The 21,207-nt window shown below is 39.8% G+C and overlaps 1 protein-coding gene across 7 annotated transcripts in view; it reads right to left on the reverse strand.

The window, feature by feature from the left end:
- RAPGEF6 (Rap guanine nucleotide exchange factor 6) overlaps positions 1-21,207 on the reverse strand; it is a 118,617-nt gene that overhangs the window by 41,510 nt on the left and 55,900 nt on the right. For 6 of the 7 annotated variants that reach the window (XM_021289088.2, XM_021289086.2, XM_021289087.2 and 3 more), the window contains exon 7: positions 3,809-3,940. In XM_021289088.2, the coding sequence (XP_021144763.2) occupies positions 3,809-3,940 (132 nt within the window). Of the gene's footprint in view, positions 1-3,808; positions 3,941-17,200; positions 18,217-21,207 lie in introns of those variants that run through there. The other variant, XM_021289090.2, reaches the window with a different exon arrangement.

The raw sequence follows: 21,207 nt of genomic DNA on the forward strand, positions 1-21,207 counted from the left end.
GAGTCTCAGTGGCACATGATCAATACAGCATTTTATTCAAGGACTTTTCTAGCATTTCTTCTCTAAAAAGCCACAATTTATATCAACTTTTCCAGGCAGAATCAGAGAGACTACAGTACTAATTCCAACTTTGATAACCTCAAGCTAAGATAACAAAACTGATTCTATAGGTTCTACGGAAAAGTGATTAAAATTTTCCTTGTATATCCTATATAGGACAATAAACAAATCTCTTTTTTTGATAAAGAAATTCTAGTTTGGCTGAGCTACGCAGTAAGAGAAGGTCCTCAGACGGTGTTTCAAAGCTGATGTGGAGCTGGTTGACAAAGCGTGGGCAGGTCAGGCAGTGCTGGCGAACAGGAGGGTTTTGCTCGTCAAGCTGTCTGCACAAGGAGCTGCTCTTCCCAATCACGATGCTCCAGCTGTTTCCATTATCAAATATCAAAATCATTCTTAATGGAAGCATTTATGAACTACTAATTTGCAAAATGAAACCAGAAGCTGAGATACTCAGATCTGGCACAAATTGGGATTTTCAGGATTGGGTCTATAGGGCAAGAATATCTACTGAGAAGGCAGCAGGAACAGACTCACATAGATCATTTGGAAAGTTAACATCAGCCTACTGACACAAGATTTACTATTTTAAAATCATACTATTATTACTCTATATACAGCAGTGCAAATTTTGCCAATTTACATGTTTCAGCTATGTTTGCCAAACGTTGATCACAGAGATGTCCTGTATACTGGTCTCTGCTTTGGAAGCCAAAGACGTAAGAATTAGCCCTGGCAAAGTTTTGGTGATAATTATATGTATATTCCACTACAATGTATATCAGAAACAGTCAGTGACAGGAGGAAAAAAAAAGCCTCATGTAAAAGATTTTCTGTGCCATAATAACTCCATATGATAATGTATTATTCTAGTGCTTGAGACTCCTGATGCAACCTGCTATTAAGAACAAGTTGGGTTTTTTCCCCTTCTCTCCTGTCAATTTTATCAGAAAATATGTCCAAGCCTTTTTTCAGAATTGACAGAAAAACCCTCAGTAAGATCTACTCTCTGATGCATATTTTATAGATAATCCATTTTAATATCACAACCTTAACCACAACAGGAATTATTGCTGGGCAATGATGTTTCTACCTGCAAATAACATACGCTGCCAAAGGGATAAATGAAAGATTAAAAAAAGAAAAAAAGAGAGAGAAAAACTTTAGGTCCATCACGGACAGAACTAAACAGATCAGAAAAAAAACAGATACAAAAGTGTTGGTCATACAGAGACGCGCACTGCAAGCTCCTTATCAGGTAACTAACTCATCACGGCAGAAGCCAGACCCTGCCCACCTACATCAGATACGCTCTGGGTTCCCGATGGTACCATCGCTGCCCGCCTGAGAAAGGGCAAGGAAAGGTGTTTTCTCTCTGTAATAGCTGTTGGATTATTCTTCCCTGAGGATACCTATGGCAGGTCACAGCAGCTGTTTGCAGAACTCATAAGGCCTCATTTCAACCTCTGCACACATAACCACGCAGCCTCCCCATAGCTCTGAAACAAGCATGCTGTACAAAGCAGAATGAATGAAAGGAAAATAAAAAAATCAATCCACTTCAAGCAAATTCAAGAAGTTGTTTCCAAAATTGTTGGGAATATTTTTTCCCCCTACATTAAAAAAAAAAAAAGTCGACAGTCCAACAGAAAAACAACTTTTCTGCAGTATTCTAAGCGAGTTGGACTTTACAATACATAAATTTGGACATTTTACCACATAAAGACTGCAAGCTCCTACAGGGAGCAGTAATGGTACAGGAAAAGGGTGAAAATTATCTTTGTATATTTATTTTCAGTATTTCCTACAAGTGACTAAGGGGTTTAGCACAATGTTTCACGGCACTGCTTGCGGGCAGGACTCCTTTGCTGCTGATCACCTTCAGCTTTACGTTCATCATTTCCTGTTTAACATCCTGGACTGGGAAACAGCTGGAACATGTGAAACCTCATTTCAACGCTATCGATTAATATAGTGTACACAGATGAATGGAAACCCTTTCTAAATATCTTAATAAAATTTGTTTCATTCTTTGGTTCTACCACCCTAATCATATTTTCCTATTCTGGAATCACGTTTGCACTACTTACTGTAAAAATTAATGTTAAGCTACCATTAATTCAAAAGGTCATTTCAAGGCTACTTTAATCAAAATTATTCAAAAACGTTCTCCTCTGCTGACATTAATGATTCTGTGATTCTAATGATACTCCTAGAGAATTTGGTATGTAATAGATATGAAGCTGACTACAAAAGCAAAGCGGCACTTTCCAAGTCCTTCCTGGAGCGCTGTATTTCAATGTACCAAAAATGCTTCCAGCTACCGAGCCGATTCATTACACTAGTTTCAAAGAGATTCTCTGCCTTCATAATATCACCATGAATATTGGGGAGACACTTTTCTTTTTCCTTCAGATTTCAAAACCTGTCTATATTGATGCGTCACTGCAATATAGTGCTATGTTCAAATACTGTACTATGACACTATTACACATTATCTATCCATGCGCTTACAACTGTGACTTCACCAAAACTGTTACAGCTACTGCCATAAAGCCCATAAAATACCCAGCAGCTTTTGACAGGTTACTATGTGCACATTATGCATATGAGAACAAGATACAAAAAAATTCACTAAAAAGATAAGACGTGGTTTTGCTCCCCTCATGACAAGCCTGTTGCCCATCTATTCTTCACCCACAGTTCATCAAAGACTTGATTCTCCAACGCTATCTTTCAGGATTAATGACATTGCTGTAATATCGTCTTTGAAGGCCTCACATGAGTCTACAGGGTAACGTGCATTGGACATCACCCCAACTGCCCACGGATTGTCAGCAAAATTTACAGATGTCCGTGTTCTTTCAGGATGCAAAAACAGACGGGCTAATGTCAGGGAAAAGGAGATTCTCACCTTAAGGGTCCTCGCTGCTCAAAATTAATAGAAAGCCTGCAGTAATTCTCACATTAATAAATTAATAATTCCTTAGGGAATTATTTTTAAAGTTACCTGGCAATACTTTGCTGTAAATAAGATACGTCACTAATCTCTGTTCAGTGTATAGAAACGGTACCCAAGGGAAGAAATGTCTAAAATCAAGTTACACCTATGTCGTGCTAAACAGTTGCCATATACTCAGTACTGTAGTCAGACTTCAACTTGAAAGAGAGATTAAGAGAAACTCAAGATGAGGATCCTCATCAATCAGCACAAAAAGCCCAGGAAACTACCTCTACAATTTGACACGTGACAGGTAATTTATTAAGTATGTTATCTGTATGTAAGGAAATTAAAGCTATCTCTGGATTTCAGACAACTGCTATTCTCAAGCAAGCAAACTAGAATTTCTACACTCAATTAGTGCAGTGATCACGTTTATTACCATGCTTTTGTTTGCAGAACAGAACACCTGTTATTAGCAATAAATACAAATAATCAAGGAAGGTATTTGAAACACAAGAACAATTTCATGAAATTTGTTCTATTTCAGAAAGAAAGAAAATCGTCCCATAAATCATCAGTTGTGACACTGAAAGCAAAAACACACTTGTTGGTAAATAAAGATGTGAAAAGCAAAAAAAGAGCTTTAAAAGAAGCTTGTTTCACTTTTGTGTGGTGGTGGCAAGTCACAGGAACACGGAGATACGCAGAATCATCAAGAGGGGAAATCTTGGCTAAAGGGCCACTTGGTTTTGTTTATGCAACATTTAACACCAAGGAAGGAAAAATAAGAAACAAAAGCAATATTACCTGATAAATATCAGACAGGCTGCTGCTCCCCGAATCACTGGCAATGCTACATCCCGACTGGCTTGAAGGGACATGAGTCACCTGAGGATGAGGATTGTCGGTAAGATGCATCTTGGTAAGATCAGCTGGAAGCTGTAAATAAAATGGATTTGGGGAAAGGCGGGAAAAAGGGAAAAAGATGTATAAGTCTGACTGGAAGGCAAAGTTATTCATAAAACTTTTGTTAAACATTTGAATACCCATTTGTAACTTGATGTACATTTTGAGAAAAAGCTTATTTAGACTAAGCTTGCCCAGTCGTGCTTCAGATTTTATGAGTGACAAAAAACAACGCACCTTTCCATAAAACAAAGCTCCAGCCTCTTTAGAGCTCACTGACATACACCAACAGGATTGAGAAATAGTCATCTTGGCCAAAGAGCCCACACTCTTAAACATTCGGTTATGATGCAACCCAACACAAAGCAGGATTCCTGTTTATAAATTCAGTTCATGCCCTTAGTTCAAGAACAGCCTCTAGAAATCATCAATATATGTAAAAAAAAAAGGAAACAAAAGTTTTGGTCCATAAAATGCTATGATTTTTCTTTAGGAGAATAAGTAGCACACAGATAGATTTATAGAAGTACTATTGTACATACATGTAAAATGTACAAAGAGTGCATAATATTCTATCTGTAAATGAACACCCATATGTAGACATATAGGTTTCAGTGCATGATTGAAGACCACAAACATGTTTTTCTATTGAAAAAAGTAAAAGTAGTAGCGTTTTGCAGGATCAAAGCCACACAGAATACTATAAAATAGCCAGTCCTGTAATTTAGCTCCCCATCTATTTTCTGCCACATTTACACCTGGTATTTTTTAAATTTACACTCAACTATATGGTAAGAACATCGTATCAGAGAATCAGTTTTTACGGTAAAATGTATCCCACCTATAAATGATAAAATTATGCATTATTCCTTTTAAAAAATATTCTGATGAAAAAAAAAAGGCCCAAACTACTCTGACAGCATCAACTGCCACGATCAAAATGAAAAGTTTCTTCTGCAAAACAAACAAAATTCCACCCAGTTGTGTCAGTCACTTGATATTCAATCCTACAAATTCAAATATAGATTTGTACAAATGTTGTTGATCCAATGTCAGCCTTATAAATACTGACTAAGCTTAAGAGAAATGGAAACCAGATCTTCATTCGGAATCACGTTTTTATGTCATTTTTTTTAAAGAGGACAAGAGAAGCATTTACCAAATACTTGTTCACGTATTTTCCAAAACCATAAGTGGCTCAATTGGTCTCTCAAAATCTTCCCCGCCCCCAGAGCAAAAGTTGAGAGCACGTCTGACACATGTAATGTAATTCTGATTATCAAAACTTTTATGAGGAATGTGGGGGATGTTGTGTCATCTGTAATTCACAATGATATTCTCATTGGCAATTGCTATTCAAATCCAACCATCCTACGGGCTCTAAAAACCAGCACAGATCATTAATTGCAAAGTAACTCTGGGAACAGAAAGACTGCAAAACTATTTTCCACTAGCCTAATATTTACATTATACTAGTTTTGTATTTATTTTACTTACAAAAATAAAGTATAAAATATCCAACCTGTAAATTAATATCTACTTTTACATGTATTTGGAAAAGGAGAACGTCTGAAAAGTGAGAGACTGCTAACTTTCAAAAACTCCCATAAAAAAAAGAAATCCAAGCAATAGGTATAAAACAGTGAACTTGAGCCAAACACAAAGGAAACCCAGCACTTTGAAGACTATGTTTAGCCACCAAAAGCTTTCGCAGGCTGAAAAAAAATCTACTCTCGGGGTTTAAGAACAGCAAAAAGGTCAAACCACTCAGCTGACTAAACTCAATCCCGCAGCACAAAGGTGCGCTGGGCTTCTCCAGCACACGCGGCAAGAGCCGATGTGCACTGAGATGCAACCTCTTAATGACGAGAATAAAAACATATAAAACCAAAGCAGGAAGTTTTAGTGCCTTACAGAACAAATGAACCCACACAGACTAATTACTCCCAGCTCTACAAGACTGCAGTTCTGCTGCAACCTCCTCAGCCTGTCCCCGTCTTTATAACCTCCTGGTTCCAGCCACCAGCTCCGCGTTCAGATCCAATCAGATTCCTCTCCGTCCATGAGCAAGTCCCACGCTGACTGTGGTAATATAGATACAAGGAAATCTAAGGAAATCTCCCTGCTATCCAGGTTCATAATGATTTTCAGACTTTCAGAATGGCTCCAGAAAGACAACAAGCAGGACCAAAAGCGGAACCAATTCTGTGAGATTTCCCAGGATAACAAGAATCATAGAATAGTTTGGCTTGGAAGGGATCTGCTGTCTACCAAAAACTGCTGCTATTGAAGCCCATTCTGGCTCAAAGACAGAGAGACATCCACACAAACTGCCACATAAAGTTTTTCTTCCCCAATTTAGTTTAAATTTTAAGATTCTTGTGATGAAGGCTGTCCTGTATACCTAGATTGAGAAGTACTGCTGGAGCAAGACACATCTCTCAAAGTAAATAAGTTGTGTATGTACTTCGAATGCCATTTTCACAAATACACATTGAAGACCAACTCCAAAACACCGCCGGACTTCCCAAAGGAGTGTTTCTAATCAACTCATTAATCACTTACAACTGATCTTCATTCCCCTGCCAGCACTCGCATTCATTTCAATCACCTATGAAGCACATGGGCATATACGATGCTCCGGCTGGACTCTGCAATATGTTCTTGTAAAAAGACGTTTAATGCAGGTTAGATGCAAGGAAATACTGCAATGTCTCTTTATATTTGAGAGAGAAAGAAGGTTTATTTGAGACAAGTGACCTTTAAAGTGCTGCTTGTCAGTCTACTCCATCTCCCAAAATAAATCACAGCTTCTGTCTTCTGTGTGTCATTTTTATTACCCAAACTGATTGTTCTTTCTTTCAGAGCTCCCTAAGCAGCAATACATGGACAGGACAGCGGACACAGGAAGGACTTGCTGGATGTGGTGGTGAAGTTGCTGAAAGTGTTATATATGACATTGTAACTCTTGGTGAATAACATTCACTTTGTATTCAACTATGATTTTTTTTGTGGGAGAAACTTATAAACTGTTGTTATAATTGCATCAACATCTTGAAAAATTATGTGCTGTGGAAACAAGTTCAAAATACAGACATTCACCTATGTCCTCGTTAGATGCTTTCAGATGCAGACGTATATACCTGCATTATCTTCTGACTAGTTGTGCACCCCAGCATCCACAGATAGGAAAACCCCAAACATCCATGAAATTCTGATAAACACTCAATACAGAAACAGACTACTTACTTGCCACCTTAAACCATCACTATTTCATTTTTTCACAAGAAAGGATAATCTGGAATTCAAGTATGAGCATATTTGATGCGCTGGCACAGCCAGTCCCTACGCCGGTGCCAGCACATCCTTGTGACTGACCTTTCCCAACAAAGAGATATTTAGCACCAAACCCCCGCTGAAATGCCGTACTGCGGTTCAGAGTTGTACATGAAAGGAAGTTAAGAAAATAGAAGTTATGCTCTGCACAGCCACGCACAGCCCTGCCCTCCCACAGAGTCTGGCAAATACTGCTGGTGATTACACCCAAAAAAATCAGAATCGACAAGGCAATTTTTAAAGAGATATTGCAAATTGCAATAGGAAAAAAAGAAAGAAAACAAACTAAATCCTTTGGGAGCTCATCCTAATGGTAGCGTCTATCTGTCTGGTCACACAAAAGATGCGATGGGGCAGGGTGCTAAATAATCCCATCTAGGGTCCCTCTCCAAAAACAACCGCGTTGGTGCCAACACTGACAACTGACACTGCAGCACAACTGCCAAAACCTCACGGGTTATTGAGCTTTTTCTGCATCTAATGAGTATCAGAAGTGACCCAACCAGATGACATCCAGTTCATTTCCTCTTGGATAACAGGAAGGTAACATTCAGTTTTATTACTTCACTACTCTTTCATCACCAAGACCACGCCAAATGTACAGTGAGGCAGTACTTCTCCATAGCCACAGAACACTCCGCAACAATTACAACTACACTGACCTTTTACACATCATTTTCAAGCTATCCAGTGCAGTCGACTGAACTGCATCTCACTTGATCTCATTTGAAAGTATCTAATTTTTAAGACATCCAGTTTGAGGTGTCTGATAACCAAAGATGCAGGAAAGACAACAAAAACTGCCATGCAACTGGAAGATGCGTGTCTGAACAGAGATTTCCCAACTAACACTAGTTTTCTAAATTAGTATTTAATTTAGCTTTGCAGTAGTACTTCTATCTATACCTATGGCAACACTTGCTATACAAGAAGTAATCTGCCAACTTTCTCCATGCATTAGGTCTGTAATTTTGAAATTAATTGAAGTATAAATTCCAATACATGGTCCATTTCACAAGCTAACAGACCATTTCTACAGGCCCCAGTCAAGTGCGTCTGCAGGGACATTTACTTCTTACGTAAACACCATTTACTCTCAGCAGTGAAGTCACACAGAATACTCATGAATTAAATTAAAAGCCAATTATGGTATAACAGATTTTTAAGATTGCACATGCCCCGTACCACAGAGCAGATGACGTGATCTTTGACAAGATGACCACCAATTAACTCTTTCAAGAAGCACGCTAAAAATGACTGTTAGCCTAAGGAGAACTTTCCTTTAAGTGCTCCCATGGGAGGTTTTGCTAAAAATTAAGGCTATAGAAAAGTCATTGCAGGGCTTATATAAATATAAAGGCAACCACAGAAGTTGTAAGTGAAGGCTTGTCATAGGAGTGCTAAACTGAGACTTTTGTCTTTGTACTTACCCTTCTTCCCAGGGAAAGGAATCAGAAGAACCTATCTCAGCACAGCTCGTAATGATGTATTTCCTACATTACTTATTTTTGCATTTCCCGGTCTCTTTCCCCTATGGAAAAGCCATATCTGTGCCTTTGTACCACAAGTTTTACAAATAAATACCAGTGTTTCCTGGTACAGTTTGGATATCCGAAAAACGCATGTTGAAAAGGCATAGACAGCATGAATTTGCAAAATAGTCTTGATGGATGGACACAAGACCTATGAATTATTTTTTTCTACATGTTAAATAAGCTTCGCCATTGTGTTTCAACCTGCAGTAAGTGGCATGTTTATTAAACCTGAAACCAAGTTACTAAAGGTCTGCATAATTCTCTCAATGTATAGCGTCCATTAAAAATTCAAATTAATGTAAAGAAAGGGCAATAAGGAAGCAACAGTTTTGCCTCATTCTTTGATACTCCTTGGTAGCAAACCTTTTCATCAGTTTTCCGAGGTTCCTGTATGGATGTTTACAACCAATCGACCTAGTCTGGACACATCAGGAACATCAGCCTCCGAGGGAACAGTCTGTCCTTTTACAGGCTGTGTAAGCAAAATTTTATGCCCTTGGTTTTACAGATTGCCAGTAACCTTATACCTTATTTGCTTTTCTGAAGTTCCCTGAAATGCTGCCAACAAGAGTAATAATCTTCAGCACCAACACGGGGTTTTATTGCCACGAAACACCCGAGGATGAGCAGGGTCAGGGCACACACGCCTCTGCTGTGTCACGCTAAAAACCACCACCCACTGCCACACCAAGCCCACTAGCTCTCAGAGGCTAACAATCCTAATTTTAAGGCATATATATTTATTGTTTTGTTTACTCCTTGAGGTTTTCCATTAAGAGGTTTTCACTGTTTTAAGCTGGAACCCATTAACACACCCTTGGATCATTAACTGTGATCACGTGGTGACCTCTGAGCTTCTGGAAATGCTCCTGCTCAGCCTCCATCACACCCAAGTGGCTTAAGGGTTCAATTTCCATTTCTCAGATGACAAAGAAAGTCTAGACTGTTCAAAAAGCGTGTTTGCCTTCAGTTTGAAAAGTTAAACAAAAGTGCCAAATTAAAAAGACCACCTGATCACAGAGCTGAAGGGGACACAGCCCTCTGAGCCCTCTACCAGCTCCCACTTTTCATCACTACACCCTTCCATTCCCTTCATATGCCATTACCTCTGATGCCCTTGACTCAACACCTTTCATAGAGTTAATATTAGAATGAATTAGTTCTGTCTAAACGTCTTCCTTGTAACTCCCATTTGCACTTCCAGTCTTCGGGTTTCCCTGGTTTTTGGCGGCCCTGTTGGGAGCTTTCCCCTTCCCTTTGCACTCCCATATACATCTCCAATACGTTTGTGATTTCCTACAAACCAAACCCCCCCCACGGCAGAGGAAGAGCTCTGCCCAGAAGCAGCCAAGTGGCTCTGCTGGGCACAGCAGCACTATTGTGGATTTTGATTTAGCCCTGGTACGTCGGTAGTTTCTCTGCCGGACCCCTTGCTGGCTTTACAGTCAATGCCGATCCCTTCGTCTCCAACTTGAGCAAACTCTGCATTCTGGCATCTTTTTTGCCAGTTGTTTTGGTGGTCTCACTACGTGCCTGTGGTTCCACTGTCGGTTTGTTCATTTTCACAAGACAACAAATTTCTTTAATTAGTTCTGTTTTTCCTATCAAAACAATGCAGCAGTGCTTACTGCCACTGACATGGCGGTCAGTTTCTCACCAAGCAAACCTTTCTGTATCCCACTTTTTGCTCTCACCTACCCCATTCATTCCATCTAAAACAAACAAAAATTAATAACCACACACACACACAAAAGGAAAAAACCAAAACCTCTCAGAGATATTCTCTTGTCATCAGTAAATTACTTTAACCATCTCACCAAAACAACCGGAAACTACCAAAACCAACTGGAGCTCTCTGAAGTTATTTTGCAGCATTTTCATTAGCCTGCTTCCAAAGGATTTATGTACATTAACTCTGGTTTACGTTCACCTTTACAGATGAGCTCCAACTCTGCTCCAGTTTAAGAATGTTTAAAATACACGTGGAGCTGCGGTAGCGGCAGAGGAGGAAGTTGCTCCTCGGAGATTCAGAAAGAGGCCACTCGAGGAGCCGCAGCAAGGGGCAGCTGAGCATCAGTCCTCAGCCAACTTAATGCAAACAAAACCATTTTCTCCTTAAAGACCTCAGATGTTCCGCCAGCGACACAAAAGAAGATTTCTTTAGATTTTTAAAGAGCATCAGTGATGTTTTTTGTTTTGTTTTTAGAGCCAACTGATGGATCGAATTGCCAACAGATAAAATCCTATGACCTTCAACATCATGCAGAGAAAAACGATGCCTATCTAAACAAGCCTTAGATCAGTTTCTTTTTTTGAAATATACAGAAGATGGGCTTGCCAACAATACATATTTCAATATTTGTTACAACTCACTGTCAACAGTACATACTTACTCCAGCATCATTGGTACTACAGACATGAATCTCAAAGAAACAAGGACCAAGTTGATACAATTCGTGACATCCTTACACTGCCCTCAAAACTATCCTTGTAGCCTTCCTAAAATAACCCCAGGCTTAGAAAGGAAAAAAAAGCACAACACAAAACATCCAAAAGAATTAAACCCCCCTAGGGGCTGTTCTGTGCCCCCGACAGCCAAGAGCTTTTTGGTCTTCATGGCTCCTACAGCGTGTAAAAAATAAAATCCTCTCAAGTGTTACGTTTCCTTAGTTACAATAAGGTGACATGAGGACAGAATTTCAAACTAAATTCTGGTGTTGCCTTAAACCACACATGTAATGCAATTTTAATTTGGCTTTCATATGTCTAAATTATAGATTACTGCTATGCCTTAACTCATGATAACGCTAAGTGTCTGACATGCAAATACCTCTGCTTTGGAGAAGAAACGGGGACTTCAGCTGTGAAAATTCACCTGTGAAAAAATGTACCAGTATAGATGAGAGCTCCATAATACTGGGAATATCTGACACATAAACATAAGTTGCATGTTTCACAACCACCAACTAATACAGATCAACTCTTCTCTGGCCCATTCACAGTTTAACATCTTTAAAATGTCAAGAATTGTTTTTAGTTATTATGAAAACGTAACAAAAAGACTTATTTTCAATGCCAAGAGTTCAAATTTCAGTGTTCTTGCCACTGAAAAATAATATAAGACTAAAAAGAGCCTTGTCTAAATAATTATAGCAGCAACCAAGCCGTGCCAGCGGCTGGTGATGCTGTGAGCTGTGTTCCCAGGTCACCAAAGGACGGCAGCTGACGGCGGGGAGCTCTGCACCACAGGGCACCCAAAATTCCTCATCTGCAGCCAGTTTCACCTCAACGGACTCAGTTATCAACTCTACCGTGGTGATAATGGCCCGTCTTTGCACATCCTCAGGCTGCTAGAAGCTGACATCACTGTAATGACATCACGCAAGTGCCACTGGGCTGCGGGGCGCAGGGAGCTCAGGGTGAGCACCTCTCAGCTCAGAGCTCAGGGGCCCTCAGGTCCTGTAGATGCAGAGAAACAAAAGAGCGCCAGTCTTCCAGCTACGTTTTCTTTCTGTATTCATAAAGAAATGCATTCGTGGAAGTGAGAGGAGCAAAACAAGGTGGTCCTGAACTCGGCTGTAGCTGTAAGCAGAATTGTAACAAAGCAGGTTTAAACCAAACAAAGGAAATAAATGAACAGATAGGTGTTTATTTGTGTATTAGGAGCTGATTTCCGACAAAAACAATACTTCAGGAAAAGGCTTTTTTTTGTTGAAAAGTAGTACAATGTGTACTTGCATTTAACCTCAACATACTATATACAGGAGTATAAGAAAATCCAAGCTTTCTAGAGTAAATGGTCACAGAGCTCATATTAAACCATTTTTATCTTGATAAACTATCAAACCAAAAAGTACGTTTTCAAAGTTTTGCAGAAAGTATCCTGCAAGTTGTCATTAAAAAGCCAGAGCTAAACTTTTAACTAAGTGCAAAGAAAATTGGCATTCATCAGTCCAAGCACTCAGGGATCAGAACATGGAGTAACCAAGGGGCTGTGCTCCTACAAACCAACTCTGACGGGGTAACAAGGCAATCCTTCTGTTGCAGGGAGGGAGGGGAGAAAAAGATCAAGAAATGTAGAAAAGGAGAGACCATAAATATGCTGAGGAACTGGCTGAAAACTCCAAAAAATTCAAAAGAGGGCTCAACCACACAAACCAAAGTTGAGAGAAGGGAAGAAAACAGTCAGGAAACAGACTGGAGGAATTCACCTGCTGCACACAGACCAAGAAAAGAAAGCAAAGGATCAACTAGTCATCCTGAAAACATTTAAAATTCGTACTACCAGGGCTATGTTCCATGTAAGTTCATTAGCAGAGACAAGGATGACATCAAATCGAATCAAGGACACACTATCCAAGCTCTGCTTTTCTTCTGAGGAGATGAAAATACTCTCTAATTGCATGAAGGTTTCAACTCAAGATCTTGGAGACCAAACTGATACCCCCTGGAATCAGAAGATGGTGTTACACTGATTTTAGTTACGGATAACTAAAACTCGCATCCCATGTCCCTGTGAGACAACAGCAAAAATAGGAATGGGACTGAAAAATGACTCTGAGTCTTCCACTCTGACCCAAACACGAACTTGTACCAAGCAAATATATCTTGTTATTATGCTCAGCATTATTAGATTTTTACCTAAACAGCAGAAAGAGAAGAAGAACACAGAAGCCCAGAGAAAATAAATTACTGTCTATGGTCATAAGACAAGTTTAACATGCACCTGGGATCTTAAATGAAACTGTTTTCCTTCAGGAACAAACATTTTAGAAGCTTAGATGTTAATTCAAACCCCCTTATTTTCTATAAAAAGCACATTATCTCAAAAAGCATCCCTTTTTAAATATCCTCTACAGATACATTATCCAACCACTTCGTATTTTCCCCATCAGACCCTCCTGCTACACAAATGTGTACGCATTCTAGGCTTGGGAAATTGTTAGGATGTGCATAAAATTTCTATTACAGGAGAACCATATATATCTAAATCGTTAAGTTTAGAGCTTTCTTTCACAGTGACTTCATAACGCATCTATGTTTAAGAGTCTAATACCACAAAGTGCATTACAGGCAATTTAACAGACACTGAGGAAGTTATGGCCAGAATTACAAAGATTATCAGAATCTTGCTGAGATACATTAGAAATACTTAAATTTTTTGCCTTAAAATATTGCATTGGTATCAGAGGAATTCAGTTTAATATCAGCTGAATGCCTCTTGTCCTTGCAAACAGAAGCAGATCTCCACAAGACCGATGCAAAGTCCCCTAACCCTCATCCTCCTCTGGAGAGGCAGCGACTTGACAGCCAGGGCTGCTTTGATCCCTGCTCTCCACACTCCTCGCTGCTCAGCATATTCACCATGTTTGCATAAGGACACCTGCATCTATTTATCTCTTTCTTTTTTTTTTATTTTCTTTTATTTTAATTAGTCTATCATTCCACAAAGTGTACAGGCAAAGACCATTTCTTCTGATGCGGGATTCTGCCCCTGTCCTGGTACATCCAGACAAAACTGACAAGAGGAACGACCGTCATCTTTCTGCAAAGGAGATGGTGATTTCTCTTGTAGACATTTCCATGCGTCAGCAGAGTCTTGAGAAATAACGCTGAGTTCTAGAAGAGCCTGCACAGAAGGGCCAAAAAGCTTGTACAGCTCATCTTTGAGTGCAATGCAGAAATTCATAACCTTGGAGGTCTCTGTCTCAGTTTGTCCTCCCTTCATGCAGCAAAAGAGATTGCATCCGTTACTTTACAGATGTCTAGCCCATCTCTTTTACTTTCAGAATCCAAAAGCAGTGGAGTTTCTGGGAGATGAGGGGTGCACGTAATGCTAACTGGCGTGTGCAATGCAAACTGGCGTGTGCAATTCTGGGGCTCGGAAAATCTCTACCAGGAGGTGACGGAGCTCCTAAAGCTGCTTCTCCCGTGGGTCACTCGCAGGCAAATTAATCTCCTCAGTAAAGGTTAACCTTCCCAAGTATTCTCCTTTACATACCTTCACGAAAGCTTACCTTTCTGATTAGTCATCTGAAACATTACTTCATTTTGCTATGAGTGAATAGATGTATCATTACGCTGGCACATTTGGAACAGTTATAATTACAACTGAGTCAAGAGCCCATTTTCAGACTATTGTCCTATACTAGTTTAAAAGCAACCAATTAAAAAAAATTCTGGGACAGATATCTATACAAATCTAGGAAATTTTGAACTTAATCACTGAGAAAGTAAATGAAAAATTAGATAATCACTGCTCTATGGCAAGAAATGGTTCTAGTTTCAAAATAGGATCATAAAATACATTATCGAGTTAGAAGTTATAAGCTTGCATATTTAAAACACTGACATCAGTTATTTTGCTATAATATGTATTATTATAAAACACCTGTCACAGAAACAGGTTTGTGGTACAAAGCTCAGCTAAAACCAAAATGGAACAAACTTGGATATAATTCAGCTCATCAGTGTGTTCAGTCCTATGCACATTTCTCCTCACAGTTGCAGAACATCCTGGACATATCAGTATAAAAGTCTGTGGAGCTCTGCAAGAGTTTTGGGGGGCTTTGTGGGGTTTTGTAGAAGGGGATTAGAGGTGCTTGTAAAGAAATTTTACCTATGGATTGGATTGCAAAACTAGTTAATCAGATTGTATTAGCCATTTAAAAAAAAAAAGGAAAGAGAAAAACTCTTCTCCCCCCCCCCCCCCCCCCCCCCAACACTTTATACCATTTTATTTATGAATACTAAATGACTGCATAAATGGCTTGACTGGTACGGCAGCAATCCACGGGGTATCATCCAAAGAGCTGATACAGTGGGTCAAAAACCTTTATGATTGTTTTTTTACTATTATCTTACCCCTGCCAAGCCCGTATCCGAGCACAGGGCTGCTTTTCTGTGGTTCCTCACTTTGGCCCAAACTCTACAGGAAGAGCAATCTCAGCTCAAGTACTAACGTGACTAAGCATTCCCATTTTTTTAAGCAATATTACACATTCAGACCTCCTCAATAAGAGTGGTGCAAGTAAGCTGAGCTTAAGTAAACTGATCCTTTCATATGTAATGTCTACAGAGTAGGAAGGGAAGAAAGTGAAGGGGTCTACATGGAGATGGAGACACGGATGATGATACAAACAGGCCAACGTTCACCAGCAGCATCTCTAAGGTGAGGAGCCGCAATTACCTGGTTGAGCCCTTCAAGGCAACGGGTACCAGCAGCTCCGCTTTCCCTGGTGATGGGGTGGATTCAGCACACTGAAACAGGCAACATTCAGCCACACGTACACCCACCGATTTACACATTGATTTTGACAACGCCATACGGAGACCCCAAAGCTCAGCATTTTTGCCCCCATACACCGTGAGCTTCCATTTATATTTTATCAGTAAAAACAACAAAAAAACGCCACCCTGCACAGGGACTCCATACACCCAGCTCTGCTGCTCCACACCATCACGTCACTTAGACTCTAAACTTTTTGGGACCAAAGTCAAGAGTAAATTTCTTGCTCCAAAGTCAGTGTCGTATCTCGTGATGTCAAGAGCAGAAGGGTTTTGCCTTCAAACCCTGCCAGCTTTCACATGCAAGAAAGTTGCACCATCTTTATTCCAGCATGTATGAGCTGCAATATGAATACAAACTTGTAATAAATAATAAATAATAATGAATATATGCCCAGCCTCAGGTTTATAAGGCAATTCCTGTGTCTTGGGTGACTACTCTTTGGCAGTAGTATTAATAAAACATCAGCAACTCAGCTAATTTTCTGAACAAGCATATCAAATAGTAAGAGTCTGACAAACACTGTATTTTTTTATTTCTTTAAAGGCTTTTATCTCAATAGGTAGGTTTAGCTCGAATGTTCTAGATGTCATTACCTCCTTTAAGAGAAACACCCTTCCCTCCCCAGTTTCTGCATCTTCAGACACGCAAAATAATTTGTGTCCTTTAAAGCTAATTGTAATTACATAGTTCAGCTAAATAATTAACCAATTCCACAACGCTGCACAAAGGAAACAACCAGTACAGCGTCATACAGCTTGAAAATTGAACAGTAGGTTTGTATTCCAATATTTTCAAGTTAGCAAAATATGCAAGCAGTCACAAAAATGTCACACTTCAGTAACACTTGCTTCATATTTATAGGCTAAAAAGCAAGCTTTACACATTTCATAAGCAAATGCCATTTTTTATACCTCCTGTTAATTTGTAAGCTATTCGTATAGAAAACAATTCCAAGATTTCAAGGTCCCCCCTTCCCGTTTAGAAATGATTCCACCAGAACAGTCCACGCGCAGCCCCGAGTGCAGCATCTCACCCGAGCAGCACTCGGGGTTTGAGAACTGAACATTCAAACAGCACCACGCTTGTCAATACATGTCAGAGAAATGCAACACAGACAAAAATCTTACTTACTTTGGAGGCCCACGGTTGCAGGCAGTTGGCATAACATCGAACCAGAAAAGCCATTTCTTAGGCTGGGGGGAAAAAAGTTTCCTTTCTCAAAGAAATGCCACAGAAAAATAAATACGGAGTAAAATCCCTTCTGGATTCTCTTTAAAAATCATAAACCAAAGCAGCAAATGTACATGTATGCAACTTCTCAGGCTTGAATTTCACACTGAATTCGATTACAGCTTCCACTAGATCTGAGGAGTTTTCAGTATTGCAGTGAGTTAGCAGCAGCAGCAGCAATTCCTATAAAAATGTTCCGGTTTTAACAAGCACATAAATTCAAATCAAAATGTTTCCTAGCTTTTAAAATACAAATATCCATACGCTCCCCCAGGCAAGAGGCATGTACCCAAAAAGTGCTGCTAAAATTGAATTAATTCTGAAATGGATTAGAACTGCAGGTTAAAGCAACAATACATTAAAAGGTGAGATATCAATTCTTCAAATTCCTTTTTCCTCTTCACTAAAATGCATTTACAAGTAGCTTATCTTCGGGTCCACTTTTCAGAAACTTCACGTTCACATTATAGATGAAATTTTGCAGAGGTTCTTCAGCATCTTAGCCGATTCAGGAATCCCACACCCTGGATATTAAAGTTTCTTCTTTATACTCTTGTCCATCATAACTGCAAGAATTGAATTAGTGTCCAGATTGTAGCTCCAGGATATATGCTCTAACAGGTTTGCACTGTGGAATGTATTAAAAGCCTCTGCGATACAAAACCTTTCTTCTTTTGCCCCCCCCCTTCCTTTTTTTTAATGCAGTTTACAACTCTGCAGTGTTGCTTAGTATTCTAATGCATCAGTCAGATACCCCGGTTAATCCACGCCTAGCTTCTCCAATTAAAACATTTCTGTAATGCACAACGAACCAGTACGTCCATAGCTACAGCAAGCCTGGCTGCTGGAGTCCTAATTCCTACTATCTTTGCTGGCTTCTCAGCAGCTCCCTCAGGAGAAGCTCCCATCGATTGGATGCTCCACAGCAAGATGAAATATCTAATAAGGAGGAAAGAGAGTGGGAGGGGAAGGGAGCTAAAAGGATGACATCACCTGGATAGAAAGCCTTTAGAAACTGCATTAGATCAATTGGCTACTGTATCTGCAGATGCAGCCAACAGAGCATCTTTACTGACCTAATATAAACACACATATCGGTACAACTGCTCAGCAAAACACCCCCGCTCCACATTATATTTTATTTCATTTTATGATCTCTTAATGCATATACTCTGAATATTTTTATATTTTTTTTTTAAATCTCTTGTATCTAATAACACTTTAAACAGCATTTAGGTGGATTATTTCTCATCTTTGCATTCAAATTTATAAATATCTAAAATAAATATCTGCAGGCATTCACATGCATGCACACACAATACACCCATAACCGGTGCACAATAAATAATTTCTGCTTTTGTGTATGTATGTCACACAAAAGCCTCAACATTTTTATCTCATCCTATACACTCACTAGGAGATTTCTGTCTAGAATGGGTAGAAAATTTCTTATTGCAAGGTGATGTTTTTAATTCTCATAATTTTAGTGGGTTTGAAACCATGTTAAAAGTTTTGGTGGGTGGGGTTCCTCCCCCCCCGCCCCCCCCAAAATCAGGACTAAATCTGTTTCTAAACAAAATTGCCTTAATTCTGCAGTAGTCCCTTCCATAATCTATTTTTGCAAGTAAACCTGAGATATTTGCAAGCATCTTAGTATCCTGGATGGCAGCCCAGCCTGCTGGAGAGCTGCTCCGAGGAGGCACCTATGAGATCCCCCACCCTGGAGCTGGAGCCGCTGCTATGGTTTCAGTTCCTCGAAGGCAAACGACTTAGAAGGGTGGGACGTCTGGAGGAGAAAGGGGGGGGGGGACAGAGGGTGCTGCTTCTATCAAAGCCATTATTTAGTATTCTGGATCATTTATTTCATCGGCAAGAGGGACACTCACTGTTTCCGTTTTCCTCTCTTTGGAAAGGATTTTCATTGCCATGTGTCTCATTATGCCCAGTTTGCATCAGACTCAAAAGTAATTCTCTAAATCCAAACCAGTTCCTGCTGGCCATCCAGCAGAGGAGCTTCCATGAGTGGCCTGGTGGCAGCAAGGGCCAAAAATCCACTTTTTTGTTTGCTTGCTTATCCTTAAATACTAAACCAGGTGGTTTGAGGCCAAACCCAAAGTTCTTTTTCATCTACCGTGCCAAGGGGCAGGTGGAAGAAGACTCTTACATTTTGGAAGTCAAGTTGCACCAAGGGGACACCGCACCCCATGTCAAACCACAGGCTCCTTCCAGCAGTCATACCGAAGTTGAATTCTTCCCAGGATATAACCCAGGTTTGTGATGGGAGTTGCACTTTAACTAAGAAAAAACCTTCCCCTAGCACCTTCCAAAACTGCCTTTAAAAAACATATAAATAAAAAGGTATTGATGTCTCAATTAACCTCTATCAAACAATGGAAATAATAACAGATGTAACCAGGCTTCATAAACACTATTTGGTTTAGTTTGTATTAAAACATAAAAGCAAAACTGAACTTCATTTCTGCACTTGCAAAATTTGCAAACTCAAAGTCATTTCATTTTTAAAAGCTGAAAGAATTTTAGATAATTACTTCAGATTTTTTAAATGCACTACAGCAGTTGTACAAATAGCTGTTTCTTGTACTGTTCCTCAATACTGAACAATAGCCTACATATGTCAGCCTCCCCTTCCATACAACTGTACTGCATCTTTTCTAATAATTCACAAAATTGCATTCAAAACCACCTTAAAAATCTCATATAATGCCACAATGATAAATCTTCAGCAGCAATGAACACCCAAATACTTCAATGCAGCGTTACCTGTATTATAGTTACCACCATCACAATTTATATCAAGGAGAAAAGCAAATCCACCCAGCTAAAGGAAACCTCTCCCTGCCTGCACACCCACCGCCAGCACCAACATTGACATTCGCCTCCCAGCCGCATTTTAAACCGCTGCATTCTGCATTAAATCCCATCCACTACAGACTACAGCGCAGCTGCCATATTTTACAACTCCTGTAAACACCAGCTCAATAATGGGAATAAAATTCTATTTCCTTCTAGTTTTGCCTTTAAGTGCAGATGACATCATCGCTCTGCCGCTCCGCCAATGAGCGCGGCCGCGGGGTCCCGGGGGGCTGCGACCAGCCCTGCGCCCCAGCCCGAGCGGGGAAAACCTGACCTACTTCCACCGCCCAGCTTTTGGGGCATCCCCCCACCCATTGCTGGGTTGGGTTGGGTTTGTTTTTCTTTCTTCTCCTCCTTTATATTTTTTTGTCTTTCCTTAAACACACACGTTTCTGCAGCCCCAGCCCCCTGCTGCACAAAGCTGTAAGTTTTTATAAATTGTCTGCTTAAAGGGCAAATCTCAAAACTAAAGCAACTGAGATGAATAAACAAAGAAATAAAAAAAAACAGCCAAACAAAAAAACCCAAACAACAACAATAAACTCCCCCCAAAAAAGATACAAAAGCTGCTCCATAGTGATCATGAGAAAAATACTTATGAAGAACTGCAGCACTGGGTAGAGTCACAAACAATAAATACATCACCGGTCTTATTTTAAGCCAGATTCTAAGTTTTTAGGGAATCTTAAGGGAAAAAGCCCTTCAGCCTACAACCTCTGAATTAAAGGTGGTCTTTGTTTTTTAACACTAATTTTTTTCCACGTTTGAAATATCACTCTATATGTTTCTATGCATCATATTCCCTTTATCCTCTCATGACACTGTCTGAATCCCCCTGACTGTTCAATAAATCTGCATGTTCTAATCGTCTAACAAGTTACTGAAAAACGAGATGCTTTTAAAAGGACAGTAAGGCCTTTCATAATCTAAATGCACGTTCAGTTTAGCAGGATTAGGGTCTCCTCTCATTTAAGAACACTTCAAATTGAAGTTCTGCCAAAGCAGAGCGCACTCGCGGCCGGCGGAACCCCCCA

The sequence above is a fragment of the Columba livia genome, chromosome 14 (genome assembly GCF_036013475.1).
Source record: "Columba livia isolate bColLiv1 breed racing homer chromosome 14, bColLiv1.pat.W.v2, whole genome shotgun sequence".
Lineage (NCBI taxonomy): Eukaryota > Metazoa > Chordata > Aves > Columbiformes > Columbidae > Columba > Columba livia.